Consider the following 20,115-nt stretch of genomic DNA (forward strand, 5'->3'; position numbering starts at 1 on the left):
GGTAAGTTTGCAAACCCTGTGCTGAGAACACCTGCTGCTCCAGTCTCACAGACAACATTGGCAAGTCATGTGCGAACTCCTGGTGCTCCATTCTTGGGTCGTGCTCCAGTCTTACAGACAATGTTTGCAAGCGATGTGCCATCTTCGGCACTCCAGTCTCACAGACAATGTTTGCAAGCTATGTGCCAACCTCTGGTGCTCCATTCTCAGGTCCTGCTCATGTCTCACAGACAATGTTGGCAAGCAATGTGCTAACTCCTGTTGCTCCATTCTCAGGGACCATGTTTCAGGCTCCAGTCTCACAGACTGTGTTTGGCTGAATATCAAACCCGGATAAAAGCTCTGGAATTTCATTGATGACAAACGCAGGTAAATTAAGTGCAACACTACAACTCCATCTATGCAACTGATTCATTATATTTTGTTTCGTTAGAATAAGACATTACATCACATGATAGTCCTTACTCTATACAGGTTATTAAGCTAAAAATTATTAAATTGCCCCAGAAACTAATGGAAGTATATAAGTGCAGCTTCCTTTTGAATGTGGATGCGCCTATTCTTTCGACTTTGGTCCTCAAAATACTTGGTCTAAGAGTGTTAAACAAAATTTGATTCAAAAGGCTTTATGCCCTCATAAGGCGTAGTCTAATGATTCTAATGAGTTTTAATTCTTGGATAGGCACAAATAAGCATCCGAGTCAAGAGAATGCAGAGAGCTCACAGCAGGCCTTGAATCCAGAACACCATCCAAGGGCAGAGCTAAGTACTTCTAATGATCAAGATCTTTCTCCAGAAAGGCAACGCACAACTGGGGCCTTAGGTGAAATAATTCTGGTAATTTTACTATTCTTTTTGTTCTTGCTTTAAAATAGCAAGTCTCATGCAAAATTATTTGAAACTTGGTAGTTCATCTCGCCAGTAAGTTTCAAGTATTCTGGGCAAAAATACTTTGATCTCTGGTTTTCTATTTCATTTTGCAGCATGCAGCTATCTCTGTGTTATGACGTACTATGTAATCAATTTCGTCCTTTGATTGCAACTGTTCTAATTGCTTGCTTTGCTGCAGACATCGGTGACCAAAACTGAGGCTGGACATTTGGCACATTGAACTTGATCACCTAGCTGAAAAAGTCAATTAACTACTTAGCTGATGCTAAATAATTTGCTATATGATATACAAGCTTCAGAGTGGAACTAACACCTCGTAAGAACTCCGCTTGTGATGTTGCCATATCGGTCATCACTAGTGGTTTGTTACTGTTACATGCTATATTTGGACACGGTCCGGTCATTCTTGAACCATGTGGCAATAATTAAACTAAATCTTATGCAAACTCTTGAGGGAATTCTTCATACATGCCCGGCAGAAACAGGCCTAAACGTGATGTGAATTGGCACCTTTTTGTTGTAAAATGACATTTGGTATGTGTGAACAAAACAGTTAGTAGCATGAGCAAAGCTCCAAAATACAAACTAGAAACTGGAAGAGGAAGGAAAATGTATGCTGATAAATTTGCCAGAAATTCACCAGCTGATGATCGGAGCCATACAGTCGTACTTCCTACATACTGTGTCCCTGTAGTACATTGTGCATTTACAAGCTTTAAGAATCAGTGCATTTTGTATTACCATTTCTCCGGGTTAGAACTATGCCGCCCAGCACCCTCAGTCATCAGTGTTTCTACACCTAGTATCCTCAGTCGTCAGCACTTCAAGACCAGACGGGAGAAACATCATGGATGGTTGTGCTGAGATAGTACCACACATCATTTGAACACTGGAGAAATGTCATGGATGGCTGAGCTGAGATAGTACCAATCAGCATTTCAACACTGGAGGAACATCATGGATTGCAGAGCTGAGCCAGTACCACACCTCTTCTCCCAGAGTACATGTACATACCTACATCACAGAACACCAAATGCATTGAGCATGGTCTGCTCTTCATTTTTTTTGAGACCGCTCTCAGATTGCATGCAACCTGAGACGACTCCAGATACCTGCAAGGCTGGACCAAATATGCTTGTCGTTTGTGCCCCACAGCCAATGCTTGCATCTCCTCCTTCCACCATGCCAAATGCTGGAACCAACTGAAGATATTACTAGTCCCTTGTTCTGATTTGCCAGTCTAATTTTTGTGCATCCTATTTCCCATCATGCTAGCAATCACCAACCACAGCAGGAACGGAACACTGAATGAATTTGGCCAGCTCGTCTATTTCCATGTGATTCTGCATTTTCCATGCTTGATGTCGCACTCTGCACGTACTGAGCAACCAAATAACTAATGAAGATAATTTTAACCAATACTGTGCTTATAAAAAAAATTCTATAATGATTATGGAGTGTCTAAACTGGAGAAACAGACAATAGATTCAAATCTAAGTAGACTACCAGTTCCTATTGTGGAATAATTGAGGCACCAACCATTTTCTTGACAAAATTTTAGGAAAATATTATATTCATGGGAAGTAAAGTAGTTATCAATTGAATATGCTCTATTTGATCCAGTGAGCATCACATTAATGAACCAACAGGCAAAATATCTACTCCAGGTATTGTACCTTTCCCAATTGAAAATTAAGAAAGGATATTTAAAAGTAGTAAATTTAATTACCTGAACTGTTATGATTATTATAATGGAAATAGCATGACCTTTGGGAATGCACACTCTCTATAGCTTCCAGCTGCACTAATCTATCTAACATCATAAGTTACCACTTACCATTTTTCAAAATTTAGAAGATCAAGTCAGTGGTCACAATAGCTAAAGTTAACTAAAACAAAAATCATGCTGGTGTGTGATAGAGTACAAATCATGCACAGGAATTAAAATAGATACCTTCTTATATATTTGTAGTAGTGGTTCTAGAGATGCCCAAAGAAGCATGCCTCAGTAGATCCTGTGGATAGAACTTTCACCAATAATCCTTGCATGAGCACTTATAACTTTTGAAGTGATGAAACCTATTGTTGTCTCGCACAATTATCTCCCTACCAACAATACCAGATATGAATTTAAAAGCTCGGTGACAATCTACACAAATTCGCAAATTCTTCATGATCCTTATAGGTACACCAGGCGGTATACAGATCAATCCAAAAGCCAAGGCAAGCTTTTCACTGTGTTGAAACACCTCTGATTCTTTCTCTTCTTCCTCAAGATCATAGAGAGCATATTGTGTGTCTGCCATGTACCCAGCAGCTTGCATTTGACTTTTGAGCTTTGCCAGTAATGCTTGGATCTCATTATTCATCTCATGTTTTGTGTCCTTAGCCTGGAAAACATGTACAACATTTTTCCAGGTGATCCAACTGCGCCCTGGTTCTTTCTTGATCCCAACATTTTTCATCTCCTTTCTCACATCTGTTGCTTCTGCCCACCTGGAGAAGTACAAAAAGACCCAGTAAATCCACGGCACAACTAATGAGCGAGTGTAATTTGATTGCATGGCTTCTTTTTTTGTAAGAAAACATATTTAAGTTATCTTTACCTGCCAGCAGATGCAAACATGTTAGAGAGCAAAACATGATTGCCAGAATCCTGAGGATCAAGTTCAAACAACTTCTCAGCAGCAATCTTTCCTAGCTCTGTTTTACCATGCATCTTGCATGCCCCAAGTAGCGCTCCCCAGACAGAAATAGAAGGCCTCATCGGCATCCCTTGTATGATCTCATAAGCTTGCTCTTCCATTCCTGCACGACCAAGCAAGTCCACCACACAAGCATAATGCTCAATTTGTGGCTTGATCCCAAACCTATCATTCATTGTCTTGAACAGCTCATACCCTTCCTTTGTCAAACCTCCCCTGCTGCATGCTGCGAGGACATTGACAAGTGTGATGTAATTGGGTGCTGTTTCTCCACACTTTATCATATCATCAAACACTGCAAGTGCATTCCGAGCATCACCAATGTGGGCATAACCTCCTACCATTGCATTCCATGTAACAAGATTCCTCTGTGGCATCTCAAAAAAGACCTGTTCAGCATCTTCAATACCCCCACACTTCCCATACATGTCAACCAATGCACTTGCGACAAAAATGTTTGCATCAATGCAAGAGCGGACAGCAACTGCATGCAGAGCACGCCCAAGGTCAAGGCCTAGCAGTCCCGCACAAGTGGTGAGTACACTGGAAACCATGAAATCCGTTGGCTCTTCCCCAGCTCTCCTTGCGCGCAGGTAGACCGAGAAAGCTTCCTCCTCTCCACCATTCTGCGCATATGCAACAACCATGCAACACCAGGACACGCTGTTCCGAACTCCCATCCCATCAAACACTACCTTGGCCTTCCCCACACATCGACACTTCCCATAAAAATCAACCATAGAGTTGGATACGGAGACATCTCTCTCAAGCCCACACTTCACCACGAAGCCATGGAACTGCTCCCCAAGGGACAGGTATGTCGCTCCAGCGCATGCATTGAAGAATGCACAGACCGAGACCACATTCGGCATCCCACCAGCCTCCCGGAGCCCAAAGTACGCCTCCACCGTCTCAAGGGGCCGTCCATCAAGCAGCGCGTTGGTCATCACCGCGTTCCAGGCGACCACGTTCCTGTTGGGCATTTCCTCGAACAGGCGGCGTGCCAGCGCAAGGCGGCCAGTCTTGAAGTACATGTCCAGCGCCGCGCACGAGACGAAGGCGTCGTCGGGGAGGTACCCGAACCTGAGCGCGAGGGAGTGTACCTGGGGACCGATGGCGGAGCTCGGCGGCGCGATGGCCGCAGCCTTGAATGCGGAGGGGAAGGTGAAGTCGTTGGGGCGGAGGCCGAGCCGGAGCATGGCGGCGAAGGCCGAGAGCGCCGGGGCCGGGCGCCCGTGCTGCGCCGCGCCAGAGATGAACGCCGTGTACGACACGACGGTGGGGCTCGGGTCGGAGGCTAGCGCCGCGGCGGCGGGCCCCGGGAGGTCGAGCTTGGAGTAGAGGTTGACGAGGTGGGCGCGGATGAAGGGCGGGATGGCCGGGGCGAGCAGCCTGAGGGCGCGCGCGTGCGCCGCGCGACCCAGGCGCGGCGAGCGGGAGGCGATCGCCGCCTCGACCGCCGCCGCCAGGAGCTGCGGGTCAGTCGCCGCCACGGGGGCAGCGGCAGCGGCGGCGCTGCGCATTTGAGGCTTGGGTTGGTTTGCGAATTTTGGCGCGACCATAAATTGAGGCCATGTGTACACGGGAAGCGGGCCGGGCTGGAATTGGCCGATCCTGGGCTTGACCTGCAAACCTTCCAGCCCACTTGTTATTCTCGTGCTATACCTTCTCTTTGGAAGCTGTTTCTGTTAATTCGAAAGGAAGAAAAATGTAGGAGTAAGATATAGGGCAACATATCAGGTGCAAACTAGGGAATTGAAAACTACCAATCAGAACCACTAGATGCTGATCCATTGGATGGGGTAAGAGGTGGTATTTTTTTGCGCTTAAGCCCCCACCCGCCGGCCTTTTTTCCCAAAAAACCCTGGCGATTCGCGTCCGTTCCTGCTTCTGTTTCATCGCGACGCGCGATTCCAGAGTCCCCGCCGCCCACCGCCAGTTCCGCCGCCGGGCGCCCGTGTCCCGCCGCCGCCCCTTCGCCCTCCGCCAGGGGATTCCTTGCCAGTTCCTGAGTCCACCCTGCGACCATGCACCGTTGGGTCCATCGCCGCTCCAACATCCCTCTACATCCCAGTAGTATACATGCATGTATATGCTTGATGTGCTGGAGGTGATGATGCACCTTTTGAGTGTCAACTTCGGGTATTACTAGCTTGTTTCAGTTACAACATACATGTGTGGTGAAAATGGGAATGTAATACACTAAAATATCTTTCGTGAAGGTCCAAAACTTACCTAAATCATGACTATAAACAAGATATGGCACGGCATAATACCATGCAAAAAGAGATCACGTAGCCTCTCCAAGACTGCAGCGAGGCAGCGATCCCACACCATGGCGTCGTCCCGCGAGCTCCCCCTCCTCTTCCTCCTCGTTGTCGCGCGCGCGGCCATCCACGCCGCAGCGGCGGTGCCCGTGCCGGCGCCGGCGCAGGCGCAGGAGTACTGCGGCGACTCGCTGGCCGGCCTCATGGAGTGCCGGAGCTTCGTGTTCGGCGGCGCGGCGGCGCCCTCGCGCGCGTGCTGCGCGGCGTACGGCGCCGTCTACGCCTCCGACGACGACCACCTCTGCCTCTGCTACGTCGACGATGGCACGTTCTGGCGCGCCGCGGGGTACGACGTTGACTACGCCACCGGCGACTCGTTCCAGATTCCGGAAAGGTGCGGCCAGGTCGGGCCGCCCATCGAGTTCTGGTGCGAAGGTAAGCAGCTAGCCGCGCCGCCCCGGCCCTGATCTGGTCAATGGTTATCATCTTCGCCTCCGGCGTGCATCGCCGAGCGTTTCCTGACTGCTCGATGGATCGGTTCTCCGTGTTGCAGAGTCGGGCCAGCTACCTCCCTACGGGCCGCGGGGCACGCCGCCGGCGCAGCCTCCAGCCGCCGCGGCCGCCACTCCGATGGCGCAGCCGCCGGCGCCATCAGGTAATAACCGTGATCCGTTGCCGAGATCAAATCAGTGCGTTGCACCCATATCCACGGGGCTAGTTGCTGCAGCTGAAACTGATGATCTTCTGAGAGCTTTTGATTTCTGCATTGCCGCAGGGTCGTCGTCGGTAGCGACGGCGCCGACATTCACCTCTCCACCGCCACCACCGCCACCGACCTCCAAAGCGAAGCGCCATTCGTCGCCAGAGCTACTCATGCTGCTCGTCGCCATCGCCGCCGTGTGTTCCATCATCTAGATCCTTCCGGCAAGCGGCCGCATCTCTGAACACCATGCATGGACTGAAGTTTGAGTCGACGTCGACCTATCGACGCCCCGAGGGCGCGTTTAGGAAAGACACGTATGCTAAAGTGAGATATGGCAGGCTGATAAGTAGTCATAATCATGTTTAAAACATATTTGCTGCACGTAATTCAAATTTTTGACGGAGTGTTTTTTCGGTTGGGTCGTCCATCGTCTCTGGTCTCTCTCGTCTCGGCTTGCCGACAGGTGGGCCCAAACCCCCAACCTTTTCGTATCTCTCGTCTCAACTCACCGACAGATGGGGCCAACCGCCAACGCCCCAACCTTCTCGTATCTCTCGTGACGACTCACCGACAGGTGGGCCCAACCTTCTCGTGTTAACTATAGATGGAAATCATGGAAAGGTACCCGATGGGGGGAGATGAATTCTGCTTCAATAATATCTTCCATTGTGCACCTAGTAAATGATTAGGACTGCACTTGCATTTAAATTTCCTATAATCATGTACCACTTTCTTTCCTATTCTTTTTGCATGAGGATAGAGGAAACTTCCATGAATGCATATGGAGGATCATGCACACTTCTTCTTTCTTCCTATTTTATCTCCAATAATTTTTTTTCCCAATTTATATCCTTCAATTTTGTCACATGAACAAAGAGGCTTCATTCCATCATAGGTGTATATAAGAATCCCACATGAAAAAATTAGAGAGAGATTGTTTATTAACTGTTACATACCGCGCCCAAGCGGAAGGAGACAGAGACTAACACTACTACATAAATTGTCTTCACCAACACTCTATCACTGCCGATTTCATTTGAACTGTTGGTGATGCCTTTTCACCGCCAGTTCCGGAGCAAACGGGGCAACAACTATTAAAACCGGCTGTGATACATCTTTTCACTACTGGTTGGTGGTTAAAACCAGCGATGAAAACTTTCACCACCGGAGTGATGGGGTGTTTCAGACCTGAAATTTTTATTGAACTCACCTTCGTGTCACTACAACATATGTGGCCTTTTGTAATGTTTCATTTATGTCATAAAAAACTGGTTTTATTATCATGTTTCATAATTTGTGACGCTAGCGTGACGAAATTCCCTCCGTCGCCTATACCCTATAATAAAAAGGTAATTTTGAAACTTGTTATTTCTTTTGCACTAAAGCCTAACTCTATAGTGGGCCTCAACTATTGGAAGCTCAATTTCTTATTTAATTTGGACCGTATCCATTTAGAGGTTTAATTCTCGAGTGGGCCTGAATTATGCCCACATCAAATCCCACCCATCACAGGCTAGCCCATATATGCATCAAAGCCCAATACAACCCAGCAAATTCATCATAACCAAACAGCACATTAACTGACAGAAAAACAACAGATTCATCACTACTTCAAAAAATAGCCAAGTCACTGGACTTATTACAGGTTCATCATTTCTCCAAGTCGCATACATTGATACATCCATGCCATACATCCAAGTCACATACATCCAACCATCACATTCAAGTATCCAACCGAAGTAATAAGTCATACATCCAACCGAAGTAATAAATCATACATCCAACCAACCAACCAAGTCACACACAATCCATCTGAACTTGCATAATGAACTAGCTATGTATCAGGTCCAGCAAGGTAGCAACATAAATTGCAGTCTCGGTCCAGCCAACATCAAGGTAGCAAAATAAAAAATGCAAGTCTTAGGTCCAGGCAGCAAAATGATTCAAACTCATGAATATGTAAGGATAGCAATGATCCAACCACATGAACCTGTATGGAGTTAAGAAACTACCTACTCCTTGTTGAGGCACAGCAAACGACGAAGAAGAGCATTGGTCTCCTCTCCTTGCTTCTTCAGACTCTATATCTCTTCAATCTGCTTCTGTTTTGATGCTTCTGATTCCTGTATCTTGAGATTCATAGCCTCCAATTTGTTCCTCTGGATCTCAATTTGATCTCTAAGTGCTGCAGCACCCTGCTTCTCAGCTTGAACTTCATCCTCAAGTTCTTGCACCCGTGCACCAAAAGCGGACGTGACGCTCCTCTTCGGGGCTGCTGTCTCAAAGCCGGCATTTTGCAGAAATTTTGTTGACGGCAAGACTTGTGCGCAGCATCAGCAGTAGACTTTTGTGCTTGCCCTTCTTCTGCAGGCTCAGCCATGATAGCTTCCATTTGTTCCTGACATGATCCACCAAAATTACACTTACATTAGTATCCAGACCACAAGTTTGTCTAACAGTTTATTATTCATCGATTCAGCAAACAAAAGGCAGTCAAACGAGGGCCTCCAATCATTATTCTGTTATCAGCTTGCTACAGAGCTAAAAAAAAGTTGGGCATCACAACCACTGATAATTAAGATGTGACCAAATCTTAATGTTTTCAGCATAATGCAGCTAAAACAAGAGGCTCAAAAACTAACCACAAGCTTCCAGATCTGAAATAAAATTAAACAGTAGATAATCCCAATTCTGAATTCAAACGACATGTCTCGTGATTCATTTCCAATTCTGACCCAAGTCAAAGTCAATTGCCCACGCATATAAACAGTTACATGTTCACTGTTTATCTCTATTTTGTCAATCATCAACAAGCAAGTATTATGCTCTTTCTTTCTACCTCAAACAATCCATTAAGCTACCCCTCACACACAAACAACAACAACAATGAATTGAAACTCGAGCAAGATAGTCCTTTGAACTGATACTTGTAGAACAAGATAGAATATTATAGTACTAATGCATGGTATTTAAAAAAGGTGTCATACTTTTATCATTCACTAATCCAATAATGCAACTTATAACTATTCAAGACAAAACATGATTCCATGCATTAGGTTAATACCAATCCATTTAGTTTTTCAAAGCTTATCAAACATAGCAAATGCAAGAACTGAACTTACAATAGCTTCCTTAATAGGCTCACTAATACCGGTCTTCCTGCTGCAGTGAAACTCCTTGAAAAGATCAATCGCAGTGGGTGGCGCATCTTTATGTGTGTCTTGCTTCTGAAATAACATGCAAATAATTTGGAGTCAGCTGCTGGATAGTGATAGATATTAGCAAGACAAATAGCAGTGAAACTCCTTGAAAAGATCAATCGCAGTGGGTGGCGCATCTTTATGTGTGTCTTGCTTCTGAAATAACATGTAAATAATTTGGAGTCAGCTGTTGGATAGTGATGGATATTAGCAAGACAAATAATATTGCTTATTTATATGCTGTTTAGTGGTTTTACAATTGGACATAGACATTTGTTTCACAGGATCATAACAGTCATCGCAGGAGAGAGGATATCAAGACCATAACAGCATAACTCAAGTACTTAACATATCCACCGGTTCACATGACACTTGCTGATGGTAAATGATTGAACAATCGATGAAAAATGTCTTAAATTACAAGGTTCCATGCAAAAGTGGAGAAAGTAGAAGCGGTGGCGGCGAACAGGGTGAGCCGTGAGCGGCACAGTGAGCTGCGGTGACTATCAACATTCGTAGGCAAATACTGGCTTGGAGTGGCGGCGGAGCATGGGCTGGCCCAGATCCTATGATGGGAAGTCCAGATCCGGTGACCCACATGGTGGTAGCGACGACCGACGACGGCGGTAATGCTAACAGCGGTGGCAATGGTATGTTCTTTTTTCTTTTTTCCTTTTTTGACAGCGGCGATGCTAGCGGCGGCGGCTCACTGGAACGGTAGTGAGCGGGGGAGGCACGGCCAGCGGGTCGCTGGCCAGGGTGGGGTTTCCTTTTTTTGTTTTTTTAAATGGGCATCACCTCCAGGTGGTCATCTGTTGATGAAAGAGATACTCATCACCGCCGACCCTTCACCAACAACGCCCAAAACCGGCGGTCGTGCTGTTTTTGGGTCCGATGGTGATAGGATCTAGTGTAGTAGTGTGAGAGAGCCACATGGGAAACTGAAGTCCGCTTCCCCACATGTGCGCGTGCAACACTTGGAGCTAGCTATTCGTGTTCCTTCAAAATAAAGGAAGAAAAACGTAATTAAGATACATGTATTTGGCATAATACAGTGTATTTAAAAAATAGTATAATAGGATGGACACGTGTGCATACATGTGAATGTCTATATCTTTAAAGTTATTTCAAAAAAGTTGAAGAGGCAAGAAGAGGCCAATGACCATGCCAAAAGAGGCTCCGATCCGGTGATATTGTGACCCATTTGGAACATGAATTTTTCACATGTTATTGTGACCCTATGATATATAGCCATCCATTTTTAAATCAAGGGCCCAACCAAGAGGTGGATTGGATCATGGTTAGGTAAGAGAATCATGGGTAGACGAGAAATTAATGGTTGGATAGCACATCCTGTAAGTAAGATGGACAATGTAGATAGAACATGTAGCCACGTATACACGTGGAGAGGCCTTTTGCCCAACCCATTTGGGCCGTCACCACTCCTTTTCCACATACCTAGCTAGAAAATCGTGTGCGTGCAATATAGTCATGAAATAATCGACCTATCTTTTTTTTAAAGTAAAAATATGATGTTCCTGAGATGATGCAATTTTTGAGTGGCAGCTTTGGCTACTAGCTTAGGGCATCAGCAGTAATGAATCGACCGGAGAAGAAGTTCATTTTTCTCTCTATCCGTACAAGTCACTACCAATGAACCCACTGATCCAATATAAAAAAGTACTTCTCTACTAACTTTTGCACTTCGTTTCTCCTCACAAGCGCAACAACAGACTTCTTTCTTCCTTTCTTTATTCAGTATGAATCGGATTGAAAATATGAGTCGATTCTTTCTCTCCTACGAATTGCCCTCATCCAATACGATGATCCGATTCAGGCCAGTACATTAGGTGGCGCAAATGGCGCGACCACATCAGGCCACCAATTTTGAGGGGCCACCCTAAGCAACAATTAGCCCACTAAAATATAAATGTTATAATTCAACGTCTTCCACGTCAAGCCAGTCAAGCCAATAGCTTCAAACCCAGATGATCAAATCAGCCATATACAAAAAAAAAAAGAGTCTATAGTCATAACGCCTCACCTTCCATCGGCAACTACAGCACGAGGCTGACCCGGACGCAGATGCAATCAACATTTAGCGGAATTGCAACTTAGCACGAGCCTGCGAGGTATTAATGATTATGGTAATTACATTGTTGAAGAGGCAAGAAGAGGCAGGCAATGACCATGCCAAAAGAGGCTCCGATCCGGTGACAATGTGACCCATTTGGAACATGAATTTTTCACATGTTATTGTGACCGTATGATATATAGCCATCCATTTTCAAATCAACGGCGCAGCTAAGAGGTGGATTGGATCATGGTTGGGTAAGAGAATCATCGATGGATGAGAAATCAATAGTTAGATAGCACATCATATAAGTAAGATGGACGGTGTAGATACAACATGTGGCCACGTATACACGTGGAGAGGCCTTTGCCCAGCCCATTTGGGCCGCCACCACTCCTTTTCCGCATACTGTGGCTAGAAAATCGTGTGCGTGCTATATAGTCACGAAATAACCGACCTATCTTTTCTTTAAAAGTAAAAATACGATGTTCCTGAGATGATGCAATTTTTGAGTGGCAGCTTTGGCTACTAGCTTAGGGCGTCAGCAGTAGTGAATCGACCGGAGAAGAAGTTCATTTTTTCTCTATCCGTACAAGTCACTACCAATGAACCCACCCCAACATAAAAAAAGTACTTCTCTACTAACTTTTGCACCTCGTTTCTCCTCACAAGCAGAGCAACAGACTTCTTTCTTCCTTTCTTTATTCAGTATGAATCGGATTGAAAATATGAGTCGGTTCTTTCTCTCCTATGAATCGCCCTCCCTCCTCCAATACGATGATCCGATATTCCGATTCATCGGTTCCACGCTGGCTCATGCACCTGTCACTAAAGTCTGAAGAAGTCTTATATTATTACAACATACGTGGAAAAAAAATAAGCATGTAATACAATGAACAACTTTTGTGAAGGATATATTTTTTTGTCACGGCGCGTGGTGAAAAAGTTATAACAAGGCGTTAAGCGTGTCTGTTTCTTGCACGACGCAAACTCCTCGGTGCTTCCGAATCCAAAAATCCGTCCCTCCCTTATTCCTCCAAGACTCTGCTATCTTGACTATAAATATAATATATGCATGGCACGGCATTTACCATGCAAATTACGTAGCCTCCAACCTAGGACACACCAGGGATCCCATGGCGTCGTCTAGCAAGCTCCCCCTGCTCTTCCTCCTGCTCGTGGCGGCGGCGGTGCTGGCTCCTCCGGCGCAGGCGGCACCGCAAGTGTACTGCGGGGACTCGCTGTCCGGCCTGATGGAGTGCCGGAGCTTCATGTTCGGCGGCGCGGCGGCGCCCTCCCCCGCGTGCTGCGCGGCGTACGAGGCCGCCTTCGACGCCAACCCCTTCTGCCTCTGCTACGTCGCCGACGGCACGTTCGGGCGCGCCACGGGCTACGACGTCAACGTCTCCGACGCGCTCCGCATCCCCGCCGCCTGCAACCAGTTCCAGCCGCCCATCGAGCTCTGCGCAAGTGAGTAGCCGCCGTCCGCCGCCGCGCCCGGGCCTCCCGTGATCTTCTTCACCACCTCCGGCGATGACGACCTCTGCAAATCTGCAATAATTCCTCGACTGTTAATTTTTCTGATGTTGTTTGTGCTGCAGTGCAAGGGCTGGTGCTTCCTCCCTACGCGCCGGAGGGCACGCCAGCGCAGCCTCCGGCCACCGCCGCTGCCGCTCCGACGGCGCTGCCACCTTCAGGGTCCTCGGAAGCGCCACCGTCGTTCACCTCTCCGCCGCCGCCGGCACCGACCTCCAAAGCTGATCCGTCAGAAGATGCGTTCTTGCTGTTGGTCGCCACCGCGATCCTGTGGGCGCTACTTTAATTTGACTCGTCGGACCTGCCGACGGGGCGCTACTTCATTAATTAGACTGTTATTAGGGCAGGCACATATGTTATTACAGGTTGATAGCAAGTACTAGTGATAATCATGTTTAAAACATGTTCGCGACATGTAATTATATAAATTTCTGTGCCTTTTTGTGTCATGTGATTTGCTTACGAGTTCACATAGCAGATCATTAACGTGACGAAAGTACAGTATTTTCAGAGATACGTGAGGTAAAAAGGTAGATCAGGATCTCAATCAAAGCACACTACTAATTTTTGTTCCTAATAACGAGACGTATAACTTGAAGGCATGACTATCTTATTCAGCACTGCTCTTAGGCCGTTTGGGCCAGAAGGCTTTTTAGCTCTTTAAATAAAATTTTGATATACAATACACGCTTTGTCAGCAGCTCCAGGCTCGACAAAACAGAATAAGCTTTATCGAAATTGATTCATGACTTCAGAGACAGATCCATCTCAATATATTGGTTCCTTCTCTGAACTTCCTTGCGGAATTCTGCCCTGCAGACTTCAGCTCTATCCCCAATTTCTTCCGGTGGCAATCCTGAACCAAGCCCAACTTCAACTCAACTGATGTGCCATGTTTCATTCAAATTACATCCCGTATCATCTAGTTAGTCGATCACAACGCATCAGCTTGCCTAGTATCGCTACATCAGACACCCGCTGTGTTCGAATTGCAAGTCTTGATGACAGCACTAGCCACAACACTAACCACTGCACAGAACATAGCACAAAAGTTGAGCTTATATGGCAACGCTGAACTTTGGATTCCTCAACTTCTTCCAGTAACCACCCATGAACTTCTTTCAGTTTTTCCATGGAACCAGATGTGCCACTCCGTTAAGTTTGATGTCATCCCATGGCATATTATGGTGGACCAGAACCATAGTACCAAAGGGTATCGCACAAACAAGAAACAATCATCTTGCATGACTATTGTTCCATCAAGGATCTGCAATGTTGAGTCCTGAAGAAAGCACTTGCCATGAGAGCATTCACTACACAACACAGCTCTGGTATCACAGTCAACACTTGTTCCATGCAGCACCACCCCAAATAACTCACTTTTCGAGGTACAGGGAGGTTCTAATTTTCCTCCCGTGCGAAGTGAGATGACATCCTCAATAGCAACTTCTTTCAAGATTGTCTAGATCTCCTGTCAACCAAAAAGGGATGCATGGTAGCTTTTTTATGCGCAGAGAGCTTGCCCATAGTCTTGATCGAAAACCAAGCCCATTGCTTCAAAAAGACCATCATATAGATGATCCAACCACAATGATGTTTGTAGGATATTATTTTTTGCTATCTCTCATGTGTGATAGATCCTGTGAATGAACCTTAAACTGTAAGAAAAAACCATGGTCAGCATTCTATTGCAACAGAGATCATACAAATACGCAAGAACAGATAGACAGATATACACAATCCATTGGTAAATTGAATCCTGCATGATGACTTTAAGGTCGACATGATGCTTATTGAGTGAGCCAAATACAAATTTAACATAAGGTGCGGTGAGCAACTAGCTAGAGGAGTGTTTTATGAGATTATCAAAGAAACATAAACAAATGGAACGAAAATGCTAAGCTGGCAGAACAACCTACCATCAGTCAAGATGAACTTTTGGCTCAAAATTGAATTGCACCTCAACGTAAAACTGCTTCTTTTGTAAGTCCACATATAGACAACATGTTGAAAGTCAACAAAATGGAACATGGGATGTGGAACAGAACAGAGAAGACCAAAACACTAATTTCATATGCCTACATCAAAAGATTCGTGGAAAGTTGATAAGAGAGCGACCGAGAGAATTAGAATTGCACGATCTCTTTATTGAACAGTAAACATCTTAAATTTCTACAAAATTACAACACTACCATGTATGGAGAGCTGGCTTCTACATTCAACATATGTCGTGATAAAATTATTAGTCCACAAATAACATGGGGCATAACTTAATTATCTTCAATCATGGCAAAAATTCCAGATATACTAGCATTCACCAAATCCTCTAGAACAGTCATTCCCATTTTCTAAATGACAAAATAGAGTCTGATTGCACAACATAATCTCCATCCTGTAGGATTGTTAGACTAACTGCAAGAATAAGTAGCTGCCCTCACAAAATTATGCTACTCGTTGCCAAGATGCAATATCCCGTACCTGAAATTACAAGGCTGAAAGAAATCACAAGGTTCTCGCTATGCAGCAGAACAGCTTCTCTAATATCTTCATCTCACAAATCAACTTACTTTTCCATCGAGCTTCAGAAGGATTTTATCACATTCTGGATGTTTGTTACCTCCAGCTGCAAACTTGTGATTAGGATCATTCAGCTCCATCCAACTGGATCCTGTTTCTTTCGAGAACCCATGGAGTTTCATTACTCCCCTCACCTCTTCAGCATCATTCCAACTGCCAGATTTTGCGTATATCTTCGATAGAAGCACAGATGCTCCATCATGATTAGGATCCAACTCCAAAACTTTCTTTGCAGCAAATGCACCAAGCTTGAGATCACCATGCATCCAGCATGCTGCTAACAGAGAGCCCCAGATAGCCACATTGGGCCCTAAGTGCATTGACTCTATGAGATCAACTGCTTCTCGCAAAAGTTTAGCTCTTCCCAGAAGATCCACCATACAACCATAGTGCTCATGCATGGGCTCAATCCTGTATTCTTGAACCATACATCTAAACAACGAACGACCTTCATGAACTAGACCAGCATGACAGCAAGCACAAAGTAAATTAAGAAACGTCACTTTGTTGGGTTCAACACCTTCCTTTTTCATCTGCTCAAACATAACCAAGGCAGATTTTCCATCGCCATGCATAGCAAAAGCAGCAATCATACTTGTCCAGGTGATAACATTCTTGTGAGGCATTTCATTGAAGATATTCAAGGCAAGAGTTATACCCCCACATTTGGCAAACATATCGATAAGAGCATTGCAAATGCGCAATATCTTGGTCATTCTGTTATTCTCAGTGAAGGAGTGGATCCATATGGCTTTATCAAGGGAACCTAAATTGGCACAAGCAGATATGGCACTTAACACAGTAACTTCATCAGGCCTGATACCATGCTCTTGCATATCACTGAATAAACTCAATGCTTCATTAGGTTGGTTACTTTCAGCATATCCTGAAATCATAGCACTCCAAGACACCACGTCCTTCTCCGGCATTCCATCGAATATAGAGCGAGCAATCTCAACTTTTCTGTTCTTGGCATATCCAAAAACCATGGCAGTTGATGATACCAAATCCTTCCTTGGCATCCCATTGTATAGCTTTTCTGCTATATCCATTTTGGCACAGCTAGCATACAAGTTTATGAGAGCACTACTGAGGTGAGCATTGATAAGAATATCCGACACCAACATGTATGAGTGGATGGTTTTCCCAATTCTCAAATGTCTTAAATGCCGACAGGCTGATAGAACAGTAGCAAGGATCAATTGGTCAGGAACAACTCCAGATCTCTTCATCTCAGCAAACAGAAGCAAAGCTGCTTTGTAGTTCCGAGTCTGACAATAACTGTCAGATGATATTACATGGTAACAGTAAATCAACAAACCAAAATGGATAACTGCTTATTTGTTTTTCTGAATTGCGGAAAAAGATGGCTGCATTTAAGGAATTATGCTATCTGAAACTTAAATTACCTAGAGAGTTCATGCATGATAAATGGAGATCTTTTAATAAACTAAATATTGTGCCATTCCTGAAGCATATGACTCACATGAATAATGCACAATGTATATTCTACTTTCTTAGAATGTCCTTCATTTGCATCACCTTGAAATTTATTAAGTGATGTTTAGAAAAACATAGAAAAATCCCACAAGTAATGCATCTTTCATAATGATTTGAGGCATTATGCTACTGCAAAGCCAGGTCCTGGCTACAATTTTCCAACTAATGTGTAGCTGATCTGATCGAATGTGTTCTGAACCTTAGAACAAGGTAGTTGCTCCTTGCTCCAATAAAGAAGTGTGGCAAGCAGCGAAAAGAAATATAAAGTTCTTGGCATGCAACCACTACTTAATTCTTTTTTTCACCCATGTAACATTATTTTCATGCAAAATACAGACGATGCTAACTTGCTAAGCTGTACAGCAAGTGCATTGGGCGGAACCATTGAAAGAAGTAAGAATCCATCTTTGGTCTCGACTCTCAAACGACCGCACAAAACAAAAATGTTGGATCCAAGCGCGTGGCACGTTACCTATCAAGCATCACGCCCCAGGCGACGACGTCCCGCACGGGCATTCCGTCGAACACCCTCCGCGCGTCCCCCACGCGCCCGCACGCTGCGTACGCCCCGACCAGCGCGGTCCCGACGAACCCGTCGCCCAGCGCCCCGACCCTGACCGCCACCGCGTGCGCGCCCCCCACGTACGCGCCGGCGCCATCGCAGCGAGCGGCGGAGCGAAGCAGGGCGGGGAGCGCGAGGGGCCCCGGCGCGGGCAGGCCCGCGCGGCGGAGGCACGCGCAGGCAGCGAGCGCGAGGCGCGGTGCGGAGGCGGCGGCGGCGGCGCGGATGGCGGCAAGGTGGGCGCGGTCGGGGTGCGGGTTGGCCTCCGGCGGCGGCGGGATGGGGAAGCCGCGGCGGAGGAGGGCGGCGCGCAGCTGGCGCGGGTGCTGCTGCTGGTGGTGCGCGTGCGCCTCCATTGGGACGGCGTGTTGAGCTGCTAGCGTTCATTTGAGCCGTCCGATGGGAGCTTGGATGTCCGAGATTCATTAGACGTTGGTGGTTGATTGGTAGAAAAAGAAAGACAAGTCTAACTAAACCAACAAAAATAATTCAACATCCAACATAAACACAATGCGAAATGAATAATGTTCAATCCAACTCTTTTAAACCCAAGTCCATCTAAGATATCCAATAATAGAAAGATTAGTATAGTTACATCACTAATAGAGAATTGGCCTTTAGTCCCGGTTGGTAGGGTGCAAATCTCCCAAAAATCCATCCGGGATAAACCAACCGGGATAAAAGAGGGGGGTCTTTTATCCCGGGTCACTCAACCGGGACTGCGTGGGATTTTTCACGCGAAATATGCGCGTGCGCGCTGCGTGGGATTCGAACCCACAACCTCCAGATTCGCGTGTAGCTTCCTTGCCATCTCACCTACACACCACATCTAACCATATAGGGAATACTACCTTTTGTATTAACTCGTGGGGGACCCTTTTATCCCGGTTGGGAACACCAACCGGGATAAAAGACCCCCTTTTATCCCGGTTGGTAATACAAACCGGGATAAAAGGGTTCGAGAGATTTAGTTCTATTTAAGTGGTCTCGTTGGGGACCCTTTTATCCCGGTTTGTGTTACCAACTGGGATAAAAGGGGGGGTCTTTTATCCCGGTTGGTGTTTCAAACCGGGATAAAAGGCCTCTCAGGGTCTTTTTTTCCCACTAGCCTTTACAACCGGGATAAAAGGTCCCAGTTGGTGAGCCCCCCACCTGTGACCGAGCTTTAGTCCCGGTTGGTGAACCTTTTATCCCGGGTCAACTTTAAACCGGGACAAAAGGGGGCGCATCGAAAGCCAATTTTCTACTAGTGCATGTGGGACTTCAACTCAAAAACCGGACCATACAATTAAGATCCCATGTGTCACATATTAAAATGTTAGCAAAATTGAGAAAATTTGTTACGGAAGAACCAATATATGACTGTTAGCTACTTGGTATAGATTAACGTTTCTAGATACACATGTAGCCCCAGATGAGGAATGCCGAATGTTAAAACTAACACCTCACATCCATTAACTAATATTTTTGCAACTCGTGTATAGATAATAACATATAAACTAATTCAACATAGCAAATGTCTGTATATATAAGGATTGTACTTCCTCCATCCTAAAAAGAATACAACTCTCGCTTTCCGAGAAGTCAAACAATTTTAATTTTGACTAAATTTATACAAAATAATACTAACATTTATGGTACAAAATAAGTATCATTAGATTAATCATAGATATGTTTTCATACTAAATCTATTTAAAGATATAAATGTTCGTAACTTTTGATACAAATTTGATCAAATTAGAAATCGTTTGACTCCTCCGGAACTAGGCCCAGAAGAACGCACGTACCAAATGGTAAGCAGCTTATTATTTGCCGTTTTCAGGCTGAATCCTAGAGAAGATCGTGTAGCCTACTTGCATTGTTTGTTTTTCTATACTTTTCATTCTTTGCAATTAGCTCAGACCTACGGCTACGGTACATAACATTGGTGAGAAACTGATATAAATCGTCTGAAAAAGGGGAGAAAATTAGAGGTACATTAAGAATTTATTAGCAAGGGTCATGTGAGAATCGGTGAACCGTGCTCGTGATAGGGTGCAGCTAGGGATGAAAACGGATCGGATACGAATGGATATATCAGATACAAATACAGATAGTTTT

At 45.4% G+C, this 20,115-nt stretch overlaps 3 protein-coding genes across 5 annotated transcripts; 1 reads left to right on the plus strand and 2 right to left on the minus strand.

The window, feature by feature from the left end:
* Positions 1–1,428: 1,428 nt before the first annotated feature.
* On the minus strand, positions 1,429–5,123 carry LOC117866339 (pentatricopeptide repeat-containing protein At4g14850). Of its 2 annotated transcripts, XM_034750534.2 has the most exons (4): positions 3,498–5,123; positions 2,846–3,387; positions 2,004–2,271; positions 1,429–1,905 (listed from the first exon to the last, which is right to left on the minus strand). In XM_034750534.2, the coding sequence occupies exons 1-2, from the start codon at positions 5,117–5,119 to the stop codon at positions 2,922–2,924; spliced, it is 2,088 nt and encodes a 695-aa protein (XP_034606425.1). In that variant the 5' UTR covers positions 5,120–5,123; the 3' UTR covers positions 1,429–1,905; positions 2,004–2,271; positions 2,846–2,921. The 2 variants fall into 2 exon arrangements, with proteins under 2 accessions (XP_034606425.1, XP_034606424.1); XM_034750533.2 differs by having other exon boundaries at positions 1,429–2,271.
* A 7,826-nt stretch (positions 5,124–12,949) lies between these two features.
* LOC140223580 (non-specific lipid transfer protein GPI-anchored 15-like) lies at positions 12,950–13,954 on the plus strand. The gene is made up of 2 exons (XM_072295566.1): positions 12,950–13,310; positions 13,442–13,954. The coding sequence occupies exons 1-2, from the start codon at positions 12,977–12,979 to the stop codon at positions 13,660–13,662; spliced, it is 555 nt and encodes a 184-aa protein (XP_072151667.1). The 5' UTR covers positions 12,950–12,976; the 3' UTR covers positions 13,663–13,954.
* Positions 13,955–13,965: 11 nt separating this feature from the next.
* On the minus strand, positions 13,966–18,413 carry LOC117834012 (pentatricopeptide repeat-containing protein At4g14820). 2 transcript variants are annotated; one of them, XM_034713622.2, is made up of 4 exons: positions 17,926–18,413; positions 15,855–17,234; positions 15,296–15,454; positions 13,966–15,034 (listed from the first exon to the last, which is right to left on the minus strand). In XM_034713622.2, the coding sequence occupies exons 1-2, from the start codon at positions 18,369–18,371 to the stop codon at positions 15,935–15,937; spliced, it is 1,746 nt and encodes a 581-aa protein (XP_034569513.2). In that variant the 5' UTR covers positions 18,372–18,413; the 3' UTR covers positions 13,966–15,034; positions 15,296–15,454; positions 15,855–15,934. The 2 variants fall into 2 exon arrangements, with proteins under 2 accessions (XP_034569513.2, XP_034569514.2); XM_034713623.2 differs by lacking the exon at positions 15,296–15,454.
* Between the last annotated feature and the right edge of the window lie 1,702 nt (positions 18,414–20,115).

This window comes from Setaria viridis, chromosome 8, assembly GCF_005286985.2.
Source record: "Setaria viridis chromosome 8, Setaria_viridis_v4.0, whole genome shotgun sequence".
In the NCBI taxonomy this organism is placed as follows: Eukaryota; Viridiplantae; Streptophyta; class Magnoliopsida; order Poales; family Poaceae; genus Setaria; species Setaria viridis.

Coding starts and splice junctions, on each gene's coding strand:
- LOC117834012 (XM_034713623.2), bottom strand. CDS start 18,371: ATGGAGGCGCACGCGCACCACCAGCAGCAGCACCCGCGCCAGCTGCGC. Junction 17,235..17,925: donor TGGGGCGTGATGCTTGATAG/GTAACGTGCCAC, acceptor ATCATCTGACAG/TTATTGTCAGACTCGGAACT.
- LOC140223580 (XM_072295566.1), top strand. CDS start 12,977: ATGGCGTCGTCTAGCAAGCTCCCCCTGCTCTTCCTCCTGCTCGTGGCG. Junction 13,311..13,441: donor GCCCATCGAGCTCTGCGCAA/GTGAGTAGCCGC, acceptor TTTGTGCTGCAG/TGCAAGGGCTGGTGCTTCCT.
- LOC117866339 (XM_034750534.2), bottom strand. CDS start 5,119: ATGCGCAGCGCCGCCGCTGCCGCTGCCCCCGTGGCGGCGACTGACCCG. Junction 3,388..3,497: donor ATGTTTGCATCTGCTGGCAG/GTAAAGATAACT, acceptor GTACTTCTCCAG/GTGGGCAGAAGCAACAGATG.